This window comes from Electrona antarctica (assembly GCF_951216825.1).
Source record: "Electrona antarctica genome assembly, chromosome: 14".
Classification (NCBI taxonomy): Eukaryota; Metazoa; Chordata; class Actinopteri; order Myctophiformes; family Myctophidae; genus Electrona; species Electrona antarctica.
In genome coordinates, this window is record NC_136795.1 from 25,588,967 (window position 1) to 25,607,405 (window position 18,439).

General features: G+C 40.5%; 2 protein-coding genes across 2 annotated transcripts; both read left to right on the forward strand.

Annotated features, from left to right (window-relative positions):
* Nucleotides 1-1,060: 1,060 nt before the first annotated feature.
* angptl6 (angiopoietin-like 6) lies at nucleotides 1,061-7,954 on the forward strand. Its single transcript, XM_079520144.1, has 7 exons — nucleotides 1,061-1,341; nucleotides 2,192-2,659; nucleotides 2,894-3,040; nucleotides 3,172-3,391; nucleotides 5,981-6,174; nucleotides 6,482-6,752; nucleotides 7,408-7,954. The coding sequence occupies exons 2-7, from the start codon at nucleotides 2,225-2,227 to the stop codon at nucleotides 7,593-7,595; spliced, it is 1,455 nt and encodes a 484-aa protein (XP_079376270.1). The 5' UTR covers nucleotides 1,061-1,341; nucleotides 2,192-2,224; the 3' UTR covers nucleotides 7,596-7,954.
* Nucleotides 7,955-9,647: 1,693 nt separating this feature from the next.
* LOC306936133 (hemicentin-1) lies at nucleotides 9,648-18,422 on the forward strand. The gene is made up of 11 exons (XM_079519593.1): nucleotides 9,648-9,743; nucleotides 12,450-12,728; nucleotides 12,933-13,256; nucleotides 13,718-13,963; nucleotides 14,112-14,486; nucleotides 15,003-15,248; nucleotides 15,397-15,771; nucleotides 15,890-16,144; nucleotides 16,630-16,959; nucleotides 17,255-17,497; nucleotides 17,991-18,422. The coding sequence occupies exons 1-11, from the start codon at nucleotides 9,692-9,694 to the stop codon at nucleotides 18,164-18,166; spliced, it is 2,901 nt and encodes a 966-aa protein (XP_079375719.1). The 5' UTR covers nucleotides 9,648-9,691; the 3' UTR covers nucleotides 18,167-18,422.
* The last annotated feature ends 17 nt before the right edge of the window (nucleotides 18,423-18,439 follow it).

Sequence of the window (18,439 nt, forward strand, 5' to 3'; positions counted from 1 at the left end):
AGGGGGTGTACTTGTACATCAAAGCTGCCTCACGCTACGGCTACAGAAACAGGAGATAGGCTCCTGCCTCGGCCGGGCCCCATGGCTCGGCATGGCTTATTACTTACTACTACTCTGCAGAGGATGAATCCCCCCCCCCCCCCCCAAAAGTGTACATTAAACTAGCTCTGGTCCATAGCTCTAATGCCTTCATTAGAATTCTAATGAGGGCATTAGAGCTATCTGCCGTCTCTTACAGTTGGCTATTCGTGATAAAAATAAAGTGATAAAGTCCACGCGTTTCTCAGAAAACACCATAGGATTAGGACTGGTAGGCCTCTACCTGAACACTAAACTGGACACTGGATGTTCCTTTCATATTAATGCATCAAAGTAAATAATGCTTGATGCAACACGACCATTATCCAACCAGCATTCTTCTTATCAACCTATTTGATTTGTAATATTAATGTTCTTGAATAAAATGCATATAAATTGGACAGGTGTTACTAGAATCATTTCATTGCCACATCACAGGTTTACAGGAGTAAAGTAGTGGGTGAAATTAAATGTTTTCTTTTTTGCATTCTATCATTTTCTAGTATTCTGTAAGAAGAGAGGATAGGCCTAGGCTAGAGGTAGAGTGAAAAAGGGATTCACAGGTACATATGTACCTGTAACAGGAAATGCCCAGGAAATTTGCTTTGTCATACATGATTGGATTTAAAAAAAAGCTATACTTTACAAAGGTCCACTCCCCCTGTTTTGGCCAGGATCAGGGCCCATATCTTCCTCAGAAGCCCGCTCCTGTCCAACTCCATTATTTATCAGGCACAGACCTCGGTTGATATTTCTAATCTGTTTCCTTTCTATTCTTTTCTATTTTATTCTATTGTCACTTTTAAATCTCATCTTCATAAATGAGCTTGTGGGAAGGATCTTGTAACAGCATAGCAGCTTGGTGGCAGCTAGAGGGAGGAGACAGAGTAGATTCTTGAACTCAGGGCCAGAGCAGATAGCTGGTCTTTGGGAGGCGGTGTCATTAGGCTAGTTTGTAATTAGGAGCCTCTTCTTTCAGAGATCCTGTGACAGAGATAAAGTTAAGGGGTGGTCTGGGTACTGAAAAACATGTGTCAGCATCATATCTGTGTGTCTCTCTCGCTTTGACTTCTTACGTTTTTTCGTTGTTTTTATCTGCACTTAAACTTTTGTGAGGCTCGCTGATATATAGGCTCCATTATTCTGCTTCTTAATGAGTTCATCTTTAGTTTAATTATATTTCCACCCGTGGGTCACTGGATCTATGCAGCAACAGCAGACAGAGGTCCAGCGGAGCCAGCAGCAATACTAACCTTCATTACGGTGAGTTATGGAACTTCCCTAATTTCAAGATGCAATGTTATGATGGAATGCACTTTCAGGTACACTGTAGATGACACATGTGTCAGAAACAATACAAGATGTTAAAGTTGTTGCTGTTTGCATGGTCAAGTTAAAGTGTATACTGTATACAAGTGTACAGTATCTTATATTAATACACTGCAAATGTCCAGAATCTTGTTTTCTATGTAATTCTTTATTCAAGAAACTAAATTACAGAGGTGGTCTTTCCTGCAGTAAACCTTGGCTCAGTGTTCTCTTTCTCAACAAAGTTCATATGATGTTTGACATGTTTGATGTATGGACATTTAATTAGTTTTTTGTCATACAGGAGATTTCAGTGTGAAATGTAAATATTGATCATATAGTATGGTAAGAATGGTGTTTATGGTTTTGACTGTGGCTGTTTTGTTTGGATCTGGAGGTAACCCTATGAAGACTGTTGACCATGAGATAGACGTTTTGTTGACTCTGACTGGTCTGTGTTGACTGTTGTTCCCTCGGTGTTGACCTGTGAATAAACTTCAGCCAGTAGAAGAGACCCTTTGGCACTTTCACTTTTCACAGGATGTGACAAACATCTGGTGAGGTGAACATCCAGGAGGCAAAGTGCACAATCAAATTCTCAGTGTAAAAAAAATGATGGCCACACTAAAGTAACACTGAGGGCTTTACAATGTAGCAGTTTTTTTTTAATTGAGCAGTTGAAGAGTAGGTCTCTTCAATGGAGTTACAGGCATTCTGGTGAAGGATTCATTTTATGGTCAAAGGTTATCATTTGTTATGCATTGTTATTGCTGACTGAACTCTAATCTAAATGTCTCCTCCATAGGGCTGTTTTTAAGAAGTTGTACAGATAGCCTACATGGAGAAGATACAGACACTTGCCCTGACTCTGTTTCTAACATTCTGTCTGGACATAACTGTCTCTTGGGGTCGGAAGGAGACGGCCGATGAGACGAAAGCAGGTCGATGCTCGTACACCTTCATTGTTCCGCAGCAAAAACTGAAAGGGGCGTTGTGCGTGAGCACAGAGTCTGCTGCTGCCAACCGCTCGGAGGTGGCAGGATTGCGTGCAGAGCTCAGTCGGCAACAGGAACAGATGAAGAGGCTCCAGAGTCACCTAGAGCAGGAGGCGTCCCTCGCCATGGAGGTGCGGGCCCTACGCAAAGAGAGCAATGGTATGAATGGCCGCATTGCCCAGCTCTATGCCCAGCTGCTACACGAAGTGATCCACAAGAAAGACCAGGTGTTGGAGCAGCGAAGAATTGAGAACCTTCTGCTGAATGCGACAACACAGGTGACCTATTAGGCCTCCACCATAGGTGCTGCATGATGGGGCTGAGCGATCACTTGAGACAGTTGCTGCTGTGACTGATTTGGTTCCACGCTAGTGTCATCCACAAAATAGACGACCTACAAGCTCTCACCGCGTCGCCATGCGAAACGTTCTGAGGTTGTGGATCAGCTATTTTGTGAGCGACACTGGCGCGCAACTAAGTACCAGGCTTTTGCTGTCTATTCCACCTTACAGGCACTGCAGGTGTCCAATAATTACAGGGAGCTGGAGAAGAAGTATGGTGCTCTCACCTCTGTGATGAGCTCACAGAGCCAGCTCATTGCCCTCCTACAGAAGCAATGCCAGTGCAGGGACACTACCCCAAGTACCCCATCATTACTGGTAGGGAAGAAACTATAGTGTTCATCTACCAAATGTGGTTCTCTAAATCCAAGCACTAAAGACGAGGTGTGTGTGTGTGTGTGTGTGTGTGTGTGTGTAAATGTTTTATTTCTTCCTGTTGAACTGGATAGGTGACCACTGAATCTCCAAGGGCCCAGTCTGATGGGCGACTTAATGACTCCTCTGAGGCCAACCGGATGACTAATGATGTTCAGAGGGACCAGAGTGCTCCTCCGTCACAGGAAGAGAAACCGAAGGGAGCTGATGACCAACCCGCCACAACCGCCACCATCATGACAGCCAACTCTCCTACAGATCCCCCTTTCAGTAACCCCGTTCCAAAAACCCCAGGTAAACCTAAATACTAATTGGTCCACTGTTACCGTCTCCTCACGCCTAGCTCACATCTTTTCTTTTACACTAGTTTCCTATACGTACATGTTGTTTTACATTCTACGGCTTTTAACCAATGAATTGTTTCTATTTCCACATCACTGAGTACACAACCCACATCGTCTCAGCTCATCAGTCATGCGTTAGGAGATGTTTTAGATTGTAGCAACACACACCCATCACATATTCCCTCATTAGACTCAAACAATTATTGGATACTAGAGTCTGTGTGTTTTGTTCATGTTATCTAACAGTCCAGATAAGCAGAAGACACGGAGGGAGCCAGTGACCTTGGTGGTGGGAGTGCTATCTCTCTGGGAATGCCTAAACAATGTCTACATTTCAAACTGCTAGCTGTTCCCATCGAAGCAGAGCGGGGACTTTCATAATGAGCCACAAACCCACATGCACATACGCTGATGGAAGAAGTACTCACATTCTTTACTTAAATAACAGTATCAATACCACAATGTAAAAATACTATACTAAGTAAAACGTCATATGTATTGGCATCAAAATATACTTAAAAATCTACATATGTATTGGCATCAAACTATACTTAAAAATTAACTAACTAGTATCGTAAGTTTTCAAATAGGCACATGAGAAAACACATGTCAAACCCGCAGCCTGCTGTCAGGCTGGTTCAGCAGCCTAGGTGCCCAGACGGTTGAGCTAGCCATCCAGGCCAAATAGTCTATACTTTTAATGGAGTAAAAGTACAATACAAGCACAATCGCCTCTGAGATGTAGTGGAGTATAAGTAAAAGCATTGGAAAGTTAAGTTAAAAATAAATAGTACTTAAGTACAATCCTTGAATACATGTACAGAGTTACATTCCACCACTGCACACATGCACGGCACGCACGCACGCACGCGCGCGCGCACACACACGCACACGCACACGCACACGCACACGCACACGCACACGCACACACACACACACACACACACACACACACACACACACACACACACTAATTACCACAGCCCTAGAGCATTTGGTGTTGCCTTAAATGGCTGGTTTATGCCCCTAAGATGCTACAATTGCACGAGCAAAGTGTGTGAAATTACAAAGCAGAGGGTATATGATGGACAGGCTCCACCCACAAAACAACTCCAGACAACTCTAGCTTGCAACTATGATACGCTGTTCCTCTTTATTTTTATTTTTTTTATCTCTGAACCATGTTATTTGAAGCATATTATTTCTGAGGCTATAAGTGGTAATTAATGCATGAGGGCCAAGTGAAGGATATACACACATAGGGCTCCATCTTGCGGCAGGGGACCTTTTTCCTTCATTTGGGGATTTAGTATTGTGTGAGAGGTGTGGTAAAATTTGCTATTTTGTGCCACAGCCTAAGTCCCTAAAACACCTCCATTACCCCTTACATTATGCATAGGTGTGGATTGGGCGTTACAATGATTAAACCAATCACGGTGCCACCTGCCATTGCCTTTACGAGATCCATTATCCATTTAACATTATGCCCAGTGATTTACACTATGGCCCATGGCCATGGAAGAGCGACACACGTTGCTGCCTTGAAATATAGCCTATTTATATTTGATACAGAGGCCGGGTTGTTTTGTGTCCAGTAGCTCCAACACAGCCTCACTTGTGCTGCCTTCCCCCCTACCCTCCCCTGCTGTTTGTCTTTTTTCTTTTCTTTTTTCATGAGGATGCACCCAGAACAATCATCATTTCAGTAAGTCACAACTCGTTCAGTTGTGGACCATTTTTAAAAATTCAAAGTGCTATGCAATATATGCAGTTCGGTCTATTGCCTCTCTACAAAACGGTAAGCGAAAACGAAATTTCGAAACAGACTCAACATAACATTGGAAATGACAACCGCTTTTTCCTTACCTCATTCCTTCTTTGACTAGACAATTATACACAATAAGCACAAGGAATTGACACTGCTGATTATAGTAAAATTCCAATCACAGAGATTTGTGGAGAAGGAGACCTAAGGAAGTTGACCTCTGAGCTGTGAATGTTGTGCAACATACTCAAGCCGAGGAAGCTCCAACTCTAGGTCTCACCGTCTCAGAGTCAGGAGCGCATTCTTTTATCAAACAGAATTCGCATTATGGGTGGTTTGAGGAGGCACTTTCCGTTGTCCTAAACCTGTGTGCATAAGATAGCAAATATAGGGAAAGCGCATCAACACGCCTACAGACACACCTCCACCCGCAAATATAGGAGTTGGCAAAATGAATAGTGGGTTGTGTGGCCGCAAGATAACTTTTACGCATAGTGGAAGCTCCTAAACGCGTAATTCACGGAAAATGTTTATTACTTGCGAATAAAGCATGGCATAAGATGGAGCCCACAGTCTCTGACCAACTCTGTGGTGTGTTCACTGTTCATGTTATCCATGTAACATGAGATGCTGCACATGTGTCGTGGGGGGTGGGGGGGATGGGGATTTTAGTTCCGAACAGATAAGTTGGGGCTGGCTCTATTGACATGAGAATAAACAGAATTCCAGAGCTCACCTCATAGTTATATATCTCATTGCATGTTTGCACCTCAGGGCCTTGGAGTGACTGCAAGCATGTGCTGGATTCCGGGGAGACCACCAGTGGCATCTACCTGCTCCGTCCGCAGAGTGCCAACAGACTCCTGCAGGCCTGGTGTGAGCAGACCCGTGCAGAGGGGGGCTGGACCGTCATCCAGAGGAGACAGGATGGATCGGTCAATTTCTTCAGGACATGGGACCAGTACAAGGTGAGTCCACCCAGTCTTAATGAGAACAAAATGTTGCACAGTCTGAAGCCAGAAAGGAAGCAATTATGAAAAATGTTATGCATAAGCATGAATGAATATGAATTAGTTGGCACCGGTAAGAATGAATAAAATCTGCAGTAAAAAGTGGTTCTGAAATAATTGTGGTCCATATGACCCCCAGCCAGGGTTCCTTGAGGGTCCATAGCAAAACGTGGGGGTCCTCAAATGCACCGCTTGACATGAAAATGTTTGTGAACCACTGTTTGAACCCTTGTTTGAACCCAGTTTAAAAACTGTTCCATTGTAGGAAGGCTTTGGGAACCTGGATGGAGAGTATTGGATCGGCCTGGAGCACCTCTACTGGTTGACCAAACAGGCTCACTACAAGCTGCGGGTGGCTATGGAGGACTGGCAGGGACGTCAGGTGTTTGCCGAGTATGACAGCTTCCGCATCGAGCCGGAGAGTGACGGGTACCGTTTACGACTCGGGGAGTACCACGGCAACGCTGGGGACTCCCTCACCTGGCACAACAACAAGGCATTTACCACTCTGGATCGAGACAAGGACCGCTACGCAGGTCAGACTTTCCACTCCCACCGCTCTATTTTTGATGGGCGCTAGCCACTCCTATACACAGGTTTAATGTTTGTCTTGTCTAGACAAACATTAAAAACGCCATTGACAATGGACAGAGGTTAATGTTTGTTTTGTCTCCAACACAAACATTAAATTCCATCGGCATATGCATGTCAGCCAATAAGGGACCACGATTCTTATAAACTGCTGTTTTGTGATGTCATATGTCATATCAGTGATGTTGGTAAAGCGCCCCTCACTTCACACGGGTGTGATTTTTAAAAGTCTATCTCAGGGCTTTCCAAATAAACATTTTCAGCCTGAGACCAAAAAAGAGGAATTTGGTGTTTCACCAGGACCCAAAGGTACAATATTATGAATTACACACAAATCTGTGCTTAATTTACAAACTCAATCTACAAATCTGTCTACAAATTATATCTACAAATCTACAAACTCACAATGCAATGCGCCACATCGCAACGTTGCAATGTGGCACATTGTGAGTTTGTAGATAGGCTATTTTCACTAATTTAGAAAAATAATTCTGTTTTTTTATTTACCCCATAATGGGTCATGAGTTGACCCTACATTTGGTATATATATAAATATATTTTTTATTAATATGTATGTTTGTTTTCCTGTTTGGACATCAGGCAACTGCGCTCACTACCATAAAGGAGGCTGGTGGTATAACATGTGCGCCCACTCCAATTTGAACGGTGTGTGGTATCGAGGTGGACACTACCGCACTAGCCGCTACCAGGACGGGGTCTACTGGTCAGAGTTTCACGGGGGTTCCTACTCTCTCAAGCGAGTGTCAATGATGATCAAACCCACCTAACAGACTTGGACTCCACTGTGAGTTGTTAATCTGACTGACATATCAGATCTACGCTGATAGAAGATGATTCATGCATACATTTCATTGGGAGCACCTCAAGCTGCATGGAGGCTGGCCAATGGAGGATGTTAATTAAAGAATGTTATGTTAGTGTTCAAAATCTGATGTTATAAAGAATGAGTCAGTGGATTTCAGGTTAACAAGGTTCAGTACATTTTAATTAAATTGACAAGATGATGCTGTTTGTTCATTAACATTTGCTCACAATCTACAACAGATGCCTTCTATAAAATATGGGACCTATATTTTCGTCCCTCAATTAGCTGCCACCTTGACAATAGACACCTTGACAGAAGCAATACCGCTAACCTTGATGGATAGGATCATCATTCCTTCCTACGTTTTTACAGCTTCTGCTGTGGATATTATTACTGTAACTGTCATATTTATATATGACGCGTGCGTGCGTGCGTGCGTGCGTGCGTGTGTGTGCGTCCTTTGTTTTGCAATGTGTCTGAGCTGAGCTGTCTGTGTTTGTTTTGTTTTGTCTTTGTCATAAAATGTAAAAATCAATACAATTACTGAAAGAATAATAATAGGCCTATAAAAAATAAACATTTGCTGACAATATCCTACAGGTTAATTTAACTGAGAGTATAAATTGTGAGTAGTTTTGAGTAAATAAATATTCAGGATTTTACAGTGATAGGGCATGTTTTGTAAAATGTATTTTTCAATAAAAAACAACATGATAGATAATCCTCGATTATGACTTTCTTTGACAATTTGCTGATAAATTCAGTGTGAGATTAAGGTATGGTATGAGAGAATGTATCCTCTCTTCCTCTGAACGGAACGTTTGCGGTGGTGTTTCAGTTAACAGCTTCCTGTATCGACCAGGGTATTTGAATTTGTTCTTGCTCATTCCCTTTTGCACATTCTGATGTTTTTATAGGCTGGTGGTGAGTTATAACGTGCCTATTATATTTGGTATTTTGTCTTTAATGTGTCCTGTTATTATGGAAATGACGTGGAACACATTAGCATTTATTATGTCCCAGTGTGTATGCCCAAACTGCACCAATGATTTGCTATGCAACTCCTTGCAACATACTGTACAGTAACTACTTGTAACCATTATCTAGGTTATGATATCATGTACATTTTAGAATTGCAATTTCCCTGGTTAATTGAGATAGGATATATTAATATTGTTTAATATTGAATGTACAGAATATACACCGATGAACATATTGGTGACCTAAAATCTTGCTCCACCATGTTTGATCAAAGTTCGGCACTCTAAAAGGTAACACAAAACAAAAACATTAGAAGTGATAATATAGAAATACAAGATACACAAGTAGAAAACAAATGCATTGTACAACACTTTAGTTTTAAGTGATCACATTGTTTGCATTGAGCCACTGTTTCAGATGGGTCTTAAAAGTGGAAAATGTACGGTAGGACACACACTTCCTTATGGCAAGTGGTTGGTCATTCCAAGATTTAGTGTTCCCTTTACTGAAAGCACATTCTGTCCAAATGTGATGCGCCTGCCTATACATATGGCACCTCACAGTACCCTCTATATGGCCCTGGTGCCAATGCAGTTGGCACCATCAGTCGATATGGCCACTGAGCTATACATGATCTTGCTCTAGTCTAGGCCTATACATTTCATATTTTACTGTGCTGTAACCTCCAGCTGACAGACATTTTGTCAGCAATGGGCCAAGTGATTGACATTATGTAAAGTGTGACTTATATTTCATTCATACTACATGCTGTGAAATTGGTAATTTCATTCAAAGTGGTCTGATTTATTTTTTAAATATAAAAATAAATCAGAAACCCCTTGTTTATGAGTTACTTTGACAACTTGGTGTTAAAAAAATACATTGAGATTACACAAGATATGGGAGGAGACCTTTATTCTCGCTCTCTTTGAACGGAACGTTGCTATGGTTTGATGACATATTTCCGGTTAACATCTTCCTGTTAGCAGGGCGTTTGAATTGGCCCTTGCTCATTCCCTTATGCACATTGTGTTGCACCACATCCTCCTGCTGCATGGCTCACCTCTAAAGACCACTATGTCACCCCTTAGGATGCTGGGTCTTTTCATTCTGATCATTTTACAAGCTGGTGAGTTATAACAGGTCAACTCTGATTATATTTGGCACACACAGTCAAAATGTTCTCTGTTAACTTATCTCAGAGCATTTACAAATGTAACCAAGTTGACCAAATGGGTCCATTTGGTTACATTTGTACACACAGTACACACGGTATTGGGTCCTAAACTGTTTATTATGTATATAAATGATATGTGTGATGTGTCTAATATATTGAAAATGGTAGTTTTCGCAGATGACACTAACATTTTTTGTTCCGGAAAAAATCTACATGAGCTATTGGACCTGGTCACTTCAGAATTATGCAAGTTAAAAAGGTGGTTTGATAAGAATAAATTGTCACTAAATCTGGCTAAAACAAAACTAATGATATTCAGTAATTACAAAATAGATAATCAAGTAAATATACAGATAGATGGTGTTGAAATTGAGAGAGTTTCTGAGAACAAATTTCTTGGTGTAATAATTGATGATAGAATTAACTGGAAGTCTCATATTAAATATATATATAATAAATTATCTAGAAGTCTTTCAGTTTTAAATAAAGCAAAGCACCTTTTGAACTATAAGTCACTACGTATGCTATACTGTTCCCTGGTTTTGCCGTACCTAAACTACTGTACAGAGGTTTGGGGGAATACTTATAAAACTTCACTTAATGCAATAACTATACTTCAAAAACGAGCTATAAGAATTATACATAATGCTGGATATAGAGATCACACTAATATATTATTTTTAAACTCATATCTTTTAAAATTCATGGATATAATAGAATATAAAACTGCCCTTATAATGTACAAAGCAAGGAATAATCAACTCCCTGGAAATATTCAGGTGATGTTCTCTGATAGAGAGGGGGGCTATAATTTAAGGGGGGAACTAAATCTAAAAACCAGAGTGGCTCGGACAACACTAAAATCATTTTGTATTTCAATATGTGGAGTAAAACTATGGAACAGTATGCATGTGGAACTCAAGCAATGCCCAAGTGTGAACCATTTAAAAAAAAGATATAAAGAATGCATTATTATGAGGTATAGAGATGAAGAGTTACAATGACACAGACATATAATTTAGATAATTGTACTTGTATATATATAAGAATATATATATGATGTGCCGAATGTAAGTATTATATGGAATATATAGAGTATTTTGTATTGATAATGTTATATAGAATTGAATACATATTTGATTTAGTTTATACCATGTTGGTATTTATGTAATGACGTCAATGACGCTGAATTTAAGTTATTAAGGGGTAGGGTTATATAAGTTTTCTAACTTCTCCCTACTCCTTTCCGAACATATATAAAAGAATAATAATAATTATACTTGCAGCCAGTGAGGCTTGGTTTTTTGTTGTTGTTGTTTTTTTTGGAATATTATTTTATTTGTTCTATATTGAACTTATTTTAATTCTTTGACTTTTGTCAATTTTTTTTATAATGTTCGGAATAAAGTTTTTCATTCATTCATCATTCATTCATTCATTCATTCATTCATTCATTCACAGTTACAAATTACAGGCACAGTGTGATTTGTGTGATAGTGTGAGATGTTTCCTATATTATCATTGTACTGATGTGAAAAACATTTATTAATGTTCTGTGCTAACCGCTTGTTGTCTTGGTACATTTGCAGTAGCAATACGCAAGCATCATATTAATACCACAACTCAGTGAAGTTACCACACACACACACACACACACGCACGCACGCACGCACGCACGCACGCACTGGCCTGGCTTTATAAAGAACTCTCGAAATGGAGGGAAAATTGCAAAATGAGGAACCCTAATGGTCTTGTGGTTTAGAAGGGAGTGGTAGGTGTTAAAGCTTCTGTTTTTGTTTCCATGGGCAAACTGCAATTGTTGCTTATATGCTTTTACATTGGGGTGGGAGTGGTGGGTGGCAGTTCCGTTTACACGAAAGAAGAAAAAAACAAAGAAACCCAAAGACATATCAACCACAAAACATTTTAAAGATAATCTTTAGGCAGTTTGCTTTTATATAGACATGATGGTGTACTGTAGAGGGACATCAGAGCCATGATCTTTATTCTACAATGTACTTTATAGACATGAAACTTACTAACTTGGTAGCTGCCTTCTGCCCACTACTGCAGTATTGAAATCAAACAGAGGAAGTTACTCTAATGTTGTTATTGTTACTTTCATGTTTGATATTTTATTTTGTATGTCATTGCGGTATGTTTCTCAGTCAGTAGGACCCATTTATAAAAAAAAACAACATACTTCTTTGTTTCAGCACCAAAGCCATAGTGTACAACAGTATGTCATATTCTAGTACCTTCTTGTTGTAAAAGTTATAGAGGAGAGACAAGAAAACAGCACAGCACGAGGGCAGTATAATGGCCATAGAAATACAAATAATGTTAACGTCATGACCTGACGAAGATGTAACTTACACATCAAAACGTTGTCACTTTTTACTTGCACCCTGCTATAATAAACTAAGGGCCTAAATCGTCTGAGCTGCTCCAGTGCCTTCTTGTTCGCATGTTATCTGTCCTGCTCCTGAGATGCACCAGACTGGCCTGCTAGAGGCGCGGCTGGAACTCCCTTCTACAAATAATGCTAACTTTACTGTACTTTACTGTTACTGTAGATTTGATGCAGCATAGAATAGTATCTGAAAGGAGAAGCCATTGTTAAGACCCATAAAAACACCTGTTCATGTGTATCAACAGATGCTGATAGTGACTGCCCTGCCGAGACCAACCCTCTCACCCTGCATCCTCCTGAGCTGCTGGTACAGTATGGAGACCTGGTACAAGTCAATTGCACAAGTGAAGTTAGTAATCACACGTTTATAGAATGGACCAATAAAAATAAAACTGTGGACTTGGTGACCGAGGACTTTATTGTCTGGACAGTGAACGTGTCAGACTGGGACATACAGGCTCAGTGTCGCATCCAGTTGAATGATGGTCTTCTATGCAGCAAAGATCTAAAGCTCACTGTATACCGTAAGTGACATTGCAGTGCGACCTCACTTATTTGGGAAAAAAGGGCTTCTCTATACTAAGCTATTCAAAAATAGATTTAATAAAATTGTAAAAACATTTTTTGTATTTCTTACAACACAATTGTTAAACATTTGATGAATAAATAGGGATGCCAGGGTTAATGTGATTAAGCAATGCCATAACCAAGTATTTTCCTGCCCACAGAGAACCCAGAGTACATTGATGTGTATGCCATCAATGGGTCTCATCAAGCAGACGAAGGACAAGAGTACCAGCTACAGTGTGACATCAGCGACGTTGCTCCTGTGCAAAACCTCACCGTGAGGTGGTACAAAGGCAAAAGCATCGTGAAAAATGAGACAAATAGCAGCGATATGGCCAAAACACCGGCTAGTTATTCATTTATCCTGAAGAGCATCCTCAGCAGAGATGATGATGGGGTAGAGTTCACATGTGTGGCTGAGCTAGACCTGGGACCAGAGATACCACAAAAGCCTGTTAATGCATCTGTCAGTGTTCAAGTGCATTGTGAGTCTATGATTATTACACAATAACAAAGTCACATATTCTCAGTGGTGTAAAATAACTGATTGATTGATTGATTGAAATATTTATTAACAGTTTGCAGAATTACAGTACATTTCAAGCACAACTCAATACAAAGACTGTTAACTGTGAGTGGACGACCCAATAAAGCATTACACTTGTTTACAAGAGGGTCCACCTTGTTCAATTCATCAAAACATTTAGAGACGTACAAATAGACACTTCTATATAGCCAAAGAACAGAACAGGAATTCATCATTCCTAAATGCACTAAACTAAGCGCATTTACGTAAGTACTGTACTTAAGTACACGTTTGAGATATTTGTACTTCAAATACTTTTACTTCTACTCCACTACATTTTGGATTCAGTTCAGGTGTTGAAAATGTCATGCAGCATTCTTGCAATGAGCCATTTGGACTATTTCTCCTCTCTGTCTCCAGATAAGCCTGGGGTTGTGTGTCCAACAACTTTGGTGGGTGTGGAGGGTAATTTCAGCCTGAGCACTGTGCCCTGGCCCTGCACAGTAGTGGATGGAAACCCTCCTGCTGATGTTAAATGGTTCCATAAAGGGAAGGCGATCATCAATGCCTCCTCAACCATGACCAGGAATAATTCAGGAGAGTATGTCATTGTAGCTTCCAATCGCCTTGGCAACGCCACAGCTACTGTTTTCATCTCTGTGGAATGTGAGTGCTTTGAGAAGGACATGTTTTATTTATTTAGTCTCAATTCGAATTTCAATTTCCGGTCACATAGTAGCTTTGGGCATTAATGTGAAACTTGATCTTGTTAATGTGAGAGTGATCTTAAAACTTCGACATATTTCCTTTTCAGATCCTCCTGAATTTGAGGATGTATCGAGCACAGTCAACGTAACTATGGGCAATGATGTGTCACTGGACTGTACAGCTAAAGGAAACCCATCTCCCAAGCTCCAGTGGTACCATGATGACGAAGGATCTATGGATTGGAGCATTGAGCACTCAAGTATTCTGAACATTTCAGGAATAAACAGTAGTGCAACCTACAATTGCACAGCAGCTAATATACATGGGAATATAAGTAAGCAGATCTATGTTAATGTGATAGTGATCCCTACAATGCCAACACCAAAAGAAATGACCACTCCAGCCACAAAGGAAATGACCACTCCAGCCACAAAGGAAATGACCACTCCAGCTACAAAGGAAATTACTACTCTAGCTCCAGGTACAGTAGATCCATGTCTGTCCTATTCATGCATCTGTCAGTGTTCAAGTGCATTGTGAGTCTATGATTATTACACAATAACAAAGTCACATATTCTCAGTGGTGTAAAATAACTGATTGATTGATTGATTGAAATATTTATTAACAGTTTGCAGAATTACAGTACATTTCAAGCACAACTCAATACAAAGACTGTTAACTGTGAGTGGACGACCCAATAAAGCATTACACTTGTTTACAAGAGGGTCCACCTTGTTCAATTCATCAAAACATTTAGAGACGTACAAATAGACACTTCTATATAGCCAAAGAACAGAACAGGAATTCATCATTCCTAAATGCACTAAACTAAGCGCATTTACGTAAGTACTGTACTTAAGTACACGTTTGAGATATTTGTACTTCAAATACTTTTACTTCTACTCCACTACATTTTGGATTCAGTTCAGGTGTTGAAAATGTCATGCAGCATTCTTGCAATGAGCCATTTGGACTATTTCTCCTCTCTGTCTCCAGATAAGCCTGGGGTTGTGTGTCCAACAACTTTGGTGGGTGTGGAGGGTAATTTCAGCCTGAGCACTGTGCCCTGGCCCTGCACAGTAGTAGATGGAAACCCTCCTGCTGATGTTAAATGGTTCCATAAAGGGAAGGCGATCATCAATGCCTCCTCAACCATGACCAGGAATAATTCAGGAGAGTATGTCATTGTAGCTTCCAATCGCCTTGGCAACGCCACAGCTACTGTTTTCATCTCTGTGGAATGTGAGTGCTTTGAGAAGGACATGTTTTATTTATTTAGTCTCAATTCGAATTTCAATTTCCGGTCACATAGTAGCTTTGGGCATTAATGTGAAACTTGATCTTGTTAATGTGAGAGTGATCTTAAAACTTCGACATATTTCCTTTTCAGATCCTCCTGAATTTGAGGATGTATCGAGCACAGTCAACGTAACTATGGGCAATGATGTGTCACTGGACTGTACAGCTAAAGGAAACCCATCTCCCAAGCTCCAGTGGTACCATGATGACGAAGGATCTATGGATTGGAGCATTGAGCACTCAAGTATTCTGAACATTTCAGGAATAAACAGTAGTGCAACCTACAATTGCACAGCAGCTAATATACATGGGAATATAAGTAAGCAGATCTATGTTAATGTGATAGTGATCCCTACAATGCCAACACCAAAAGAAATGCTCACTCCAGCCACAAAGGAAATGACCACTCCAGCCACAAAGGAAATGACCACTCCAGCTACAAAGGAAATTACTACTCCAGCTCCAGGTACAGTAGATCCATGTCTGTCCTATTCATGGCACAATTCACACCAGGAGAACACATATTCCGTGTAAAACAGCTCAGTCAAACAATTTATTGGATTATATCCTTTGCTTCTTGTTAGATATTCATCCTCTCGTGCTGAAGCCTGCCAGAGTGGTGGTAAGATACGGAGATTCAGTTTCAGTCAACTGCAGTACATCTTTGCCTGAGCATGATGGGATGGGTTGGGAGGCCCCGGGGGACACAGAAATGATGGAGAATGTCACTTATGTCACTTGGACCGTGGAAAACTTGACAGACTGGAAAATAGAACCCCTCTGCTACATACGGAGAAATACACAACAACATAATAAGACGCTACCTGTCACTTTGTATAGTAAGTACCATGTACATTTACACATTACATGTACTTTCAGACGCACAATATGCATGGCAGGGTTGGCTTAGATATGTGAAAGTGGTAGATTGATCAATCAGTCAATTCATCTATCTGTTGTAGCCCAAGGTTTAGACTCTTGTAGAGGTTTTTTAACCTCTACGAGGGTCTAAACCTTGGGCTATATCTGTTGTATGTACGTGTAATAAACATTTTGATATTTAACCATTTAAACCCTATACTTCATTGACCGGAGTCCCTCATGGGTCTATATTAGCCCCCATCCTTTTTTTCTTTTGACCTCTACACCAAATGTTTTTTGCCAAAAATAGCCGATACAAGCTCACTGTCTTTGTACTGGACTTGTACTACTTGTACTGTACATCTGATATGTATGCCACATGTTCGCCCCAGAATAGGGGCGCTACGGTTCATGTGATTAACTTTAAATTAATCATCATTATTATTATTATTTTCATCTATAGAGACTCCAGATGCTGTGGACATCTCTCAGGTGAATCCAACTGGGCCAATGTTAGAAGGCACAGAGTATCAGCTACAGTGTAAAATTATCAAGGTTGCTCCAGTGCAGAACCTCACTGTGAAGTGGTACCTCCAAAATAAAACCATCAAAGTACATGCGTTTGATGCAGCCGATGGTCGCCCTAAGGATGCAATTGACACGATCAGAATCATTCCTAACAGAAGTGACCATGGAGCAGAGTACCAATGTGAGGCCCAGCTCGACTTGGGACCGGATGGACCACAGCCACCTCCTACTAAGACTTCATCACCATTGACTGTTCATGTGCGCTGTAGGTTCTCCACTTACCTTATCATCGTCACCGTCACGCAATGTTTAACAGACTGACTCAGCAATATGATACATTCTTTAGAAATACTGAGTGATGGTACCATGAAATGTTATTACTTGGTTTGTTTGTAAGCCTGTGATAAGCCAACACTGTCCAAGTCATTCCAGTGGTGTTGAAGACACGTTCACTCTCAGTATGTTAAGGTTTAATTAAACAAAAACATGTTTGATATTATTGATAAATTCTTAGACCCTATGTCCATTGCTTTCCCCTAATGCCTATAAATCCCTTTCAGATGCCCCGGAGTTTAAACAGGGAAATAACACTGAGGAATTTGAACCGGGCTCTGACGTGCAACTGACTTGCATTGCTGAGGGCAACCCTCCTCCTACAGTCTGGTGGATCAACGCCACTTGGGGGAGCCAGAGCCCTACTATTACTATCAGAGGAGCCACGTCTACCCACGCTGGGGTTTATGTCTGCCTTGCCACGAATGAGGTTGGGAACGTGACCAGGACCACCACACTGAAGATGAGAGGTAACTGTTCTGCTGAGCACAACATGGAAACATAAACACCGGAGTAAGCTAATAATGGCTGATGTGACCGTAACCATAACACAGACATAGGCTACTTTGCTGTCATCAAACAAAGTCTTTAGTGCTTTTTCTGGTTTTATCCTCTTAGCAGATTTTGTATTGACCAATGAACTGTAGGACTTTTGTTGAACTGTACCCATTCTACGAACTGTTAATACAATAACAAATCAATCAATCAATCAATCAATCAATCAATCAATCAATCAATCAATCAAAAAATGTGAAACACATCCAATAATGTCATATGGTTCTCAATACAAAATAGACTATTTCTCTTTAGTATAATGCATAATTCCTATAGTCTCTGTGCGGTTTTAGGGGCATTTCTAGCCCCTAAAAAATGTTAATGTAAAAATGTAAAAAAGAATGTTAATTATTTATCTGGTGAAATAAAATAAATAGCCTAATGAACTTTTTTCTATTTTACTTACAGATAAATCCAACCATTGGTTATGGATAATTCCACCGATCATCCTTTCAATAATTATCATCTCCCTCATGTGTTACTACCACCTAAAAAACCGTGGACAATATGATTTTCAGCTCCCTCCCTCCTCTATGCCCATGCAACCACTGTTGGCCAATGGTTCCAACTCCTCCAAGGCCTAAAATGATGATATGGCGGAAAGTCTTTTATTCGTCATTTGATTTTCCTATAACTCTCTTGTGGAGCTGTTGCCCCCGCAACCCGACTACGGATATGCGGTTGAAGAAAATGGATGGATGAATGGATAACTAAAGCAGCAACAGGCCTGCCGCCTACCTAAAGTTATAAGGAAAATAAAATAAAGAATAAAAGAGTATGGTCATGATGATGAGAAGATACATTATGTGAAAAGACAAGTTTGCCTTCATGAAACCAGATAGTGGTTCATCAGTGGT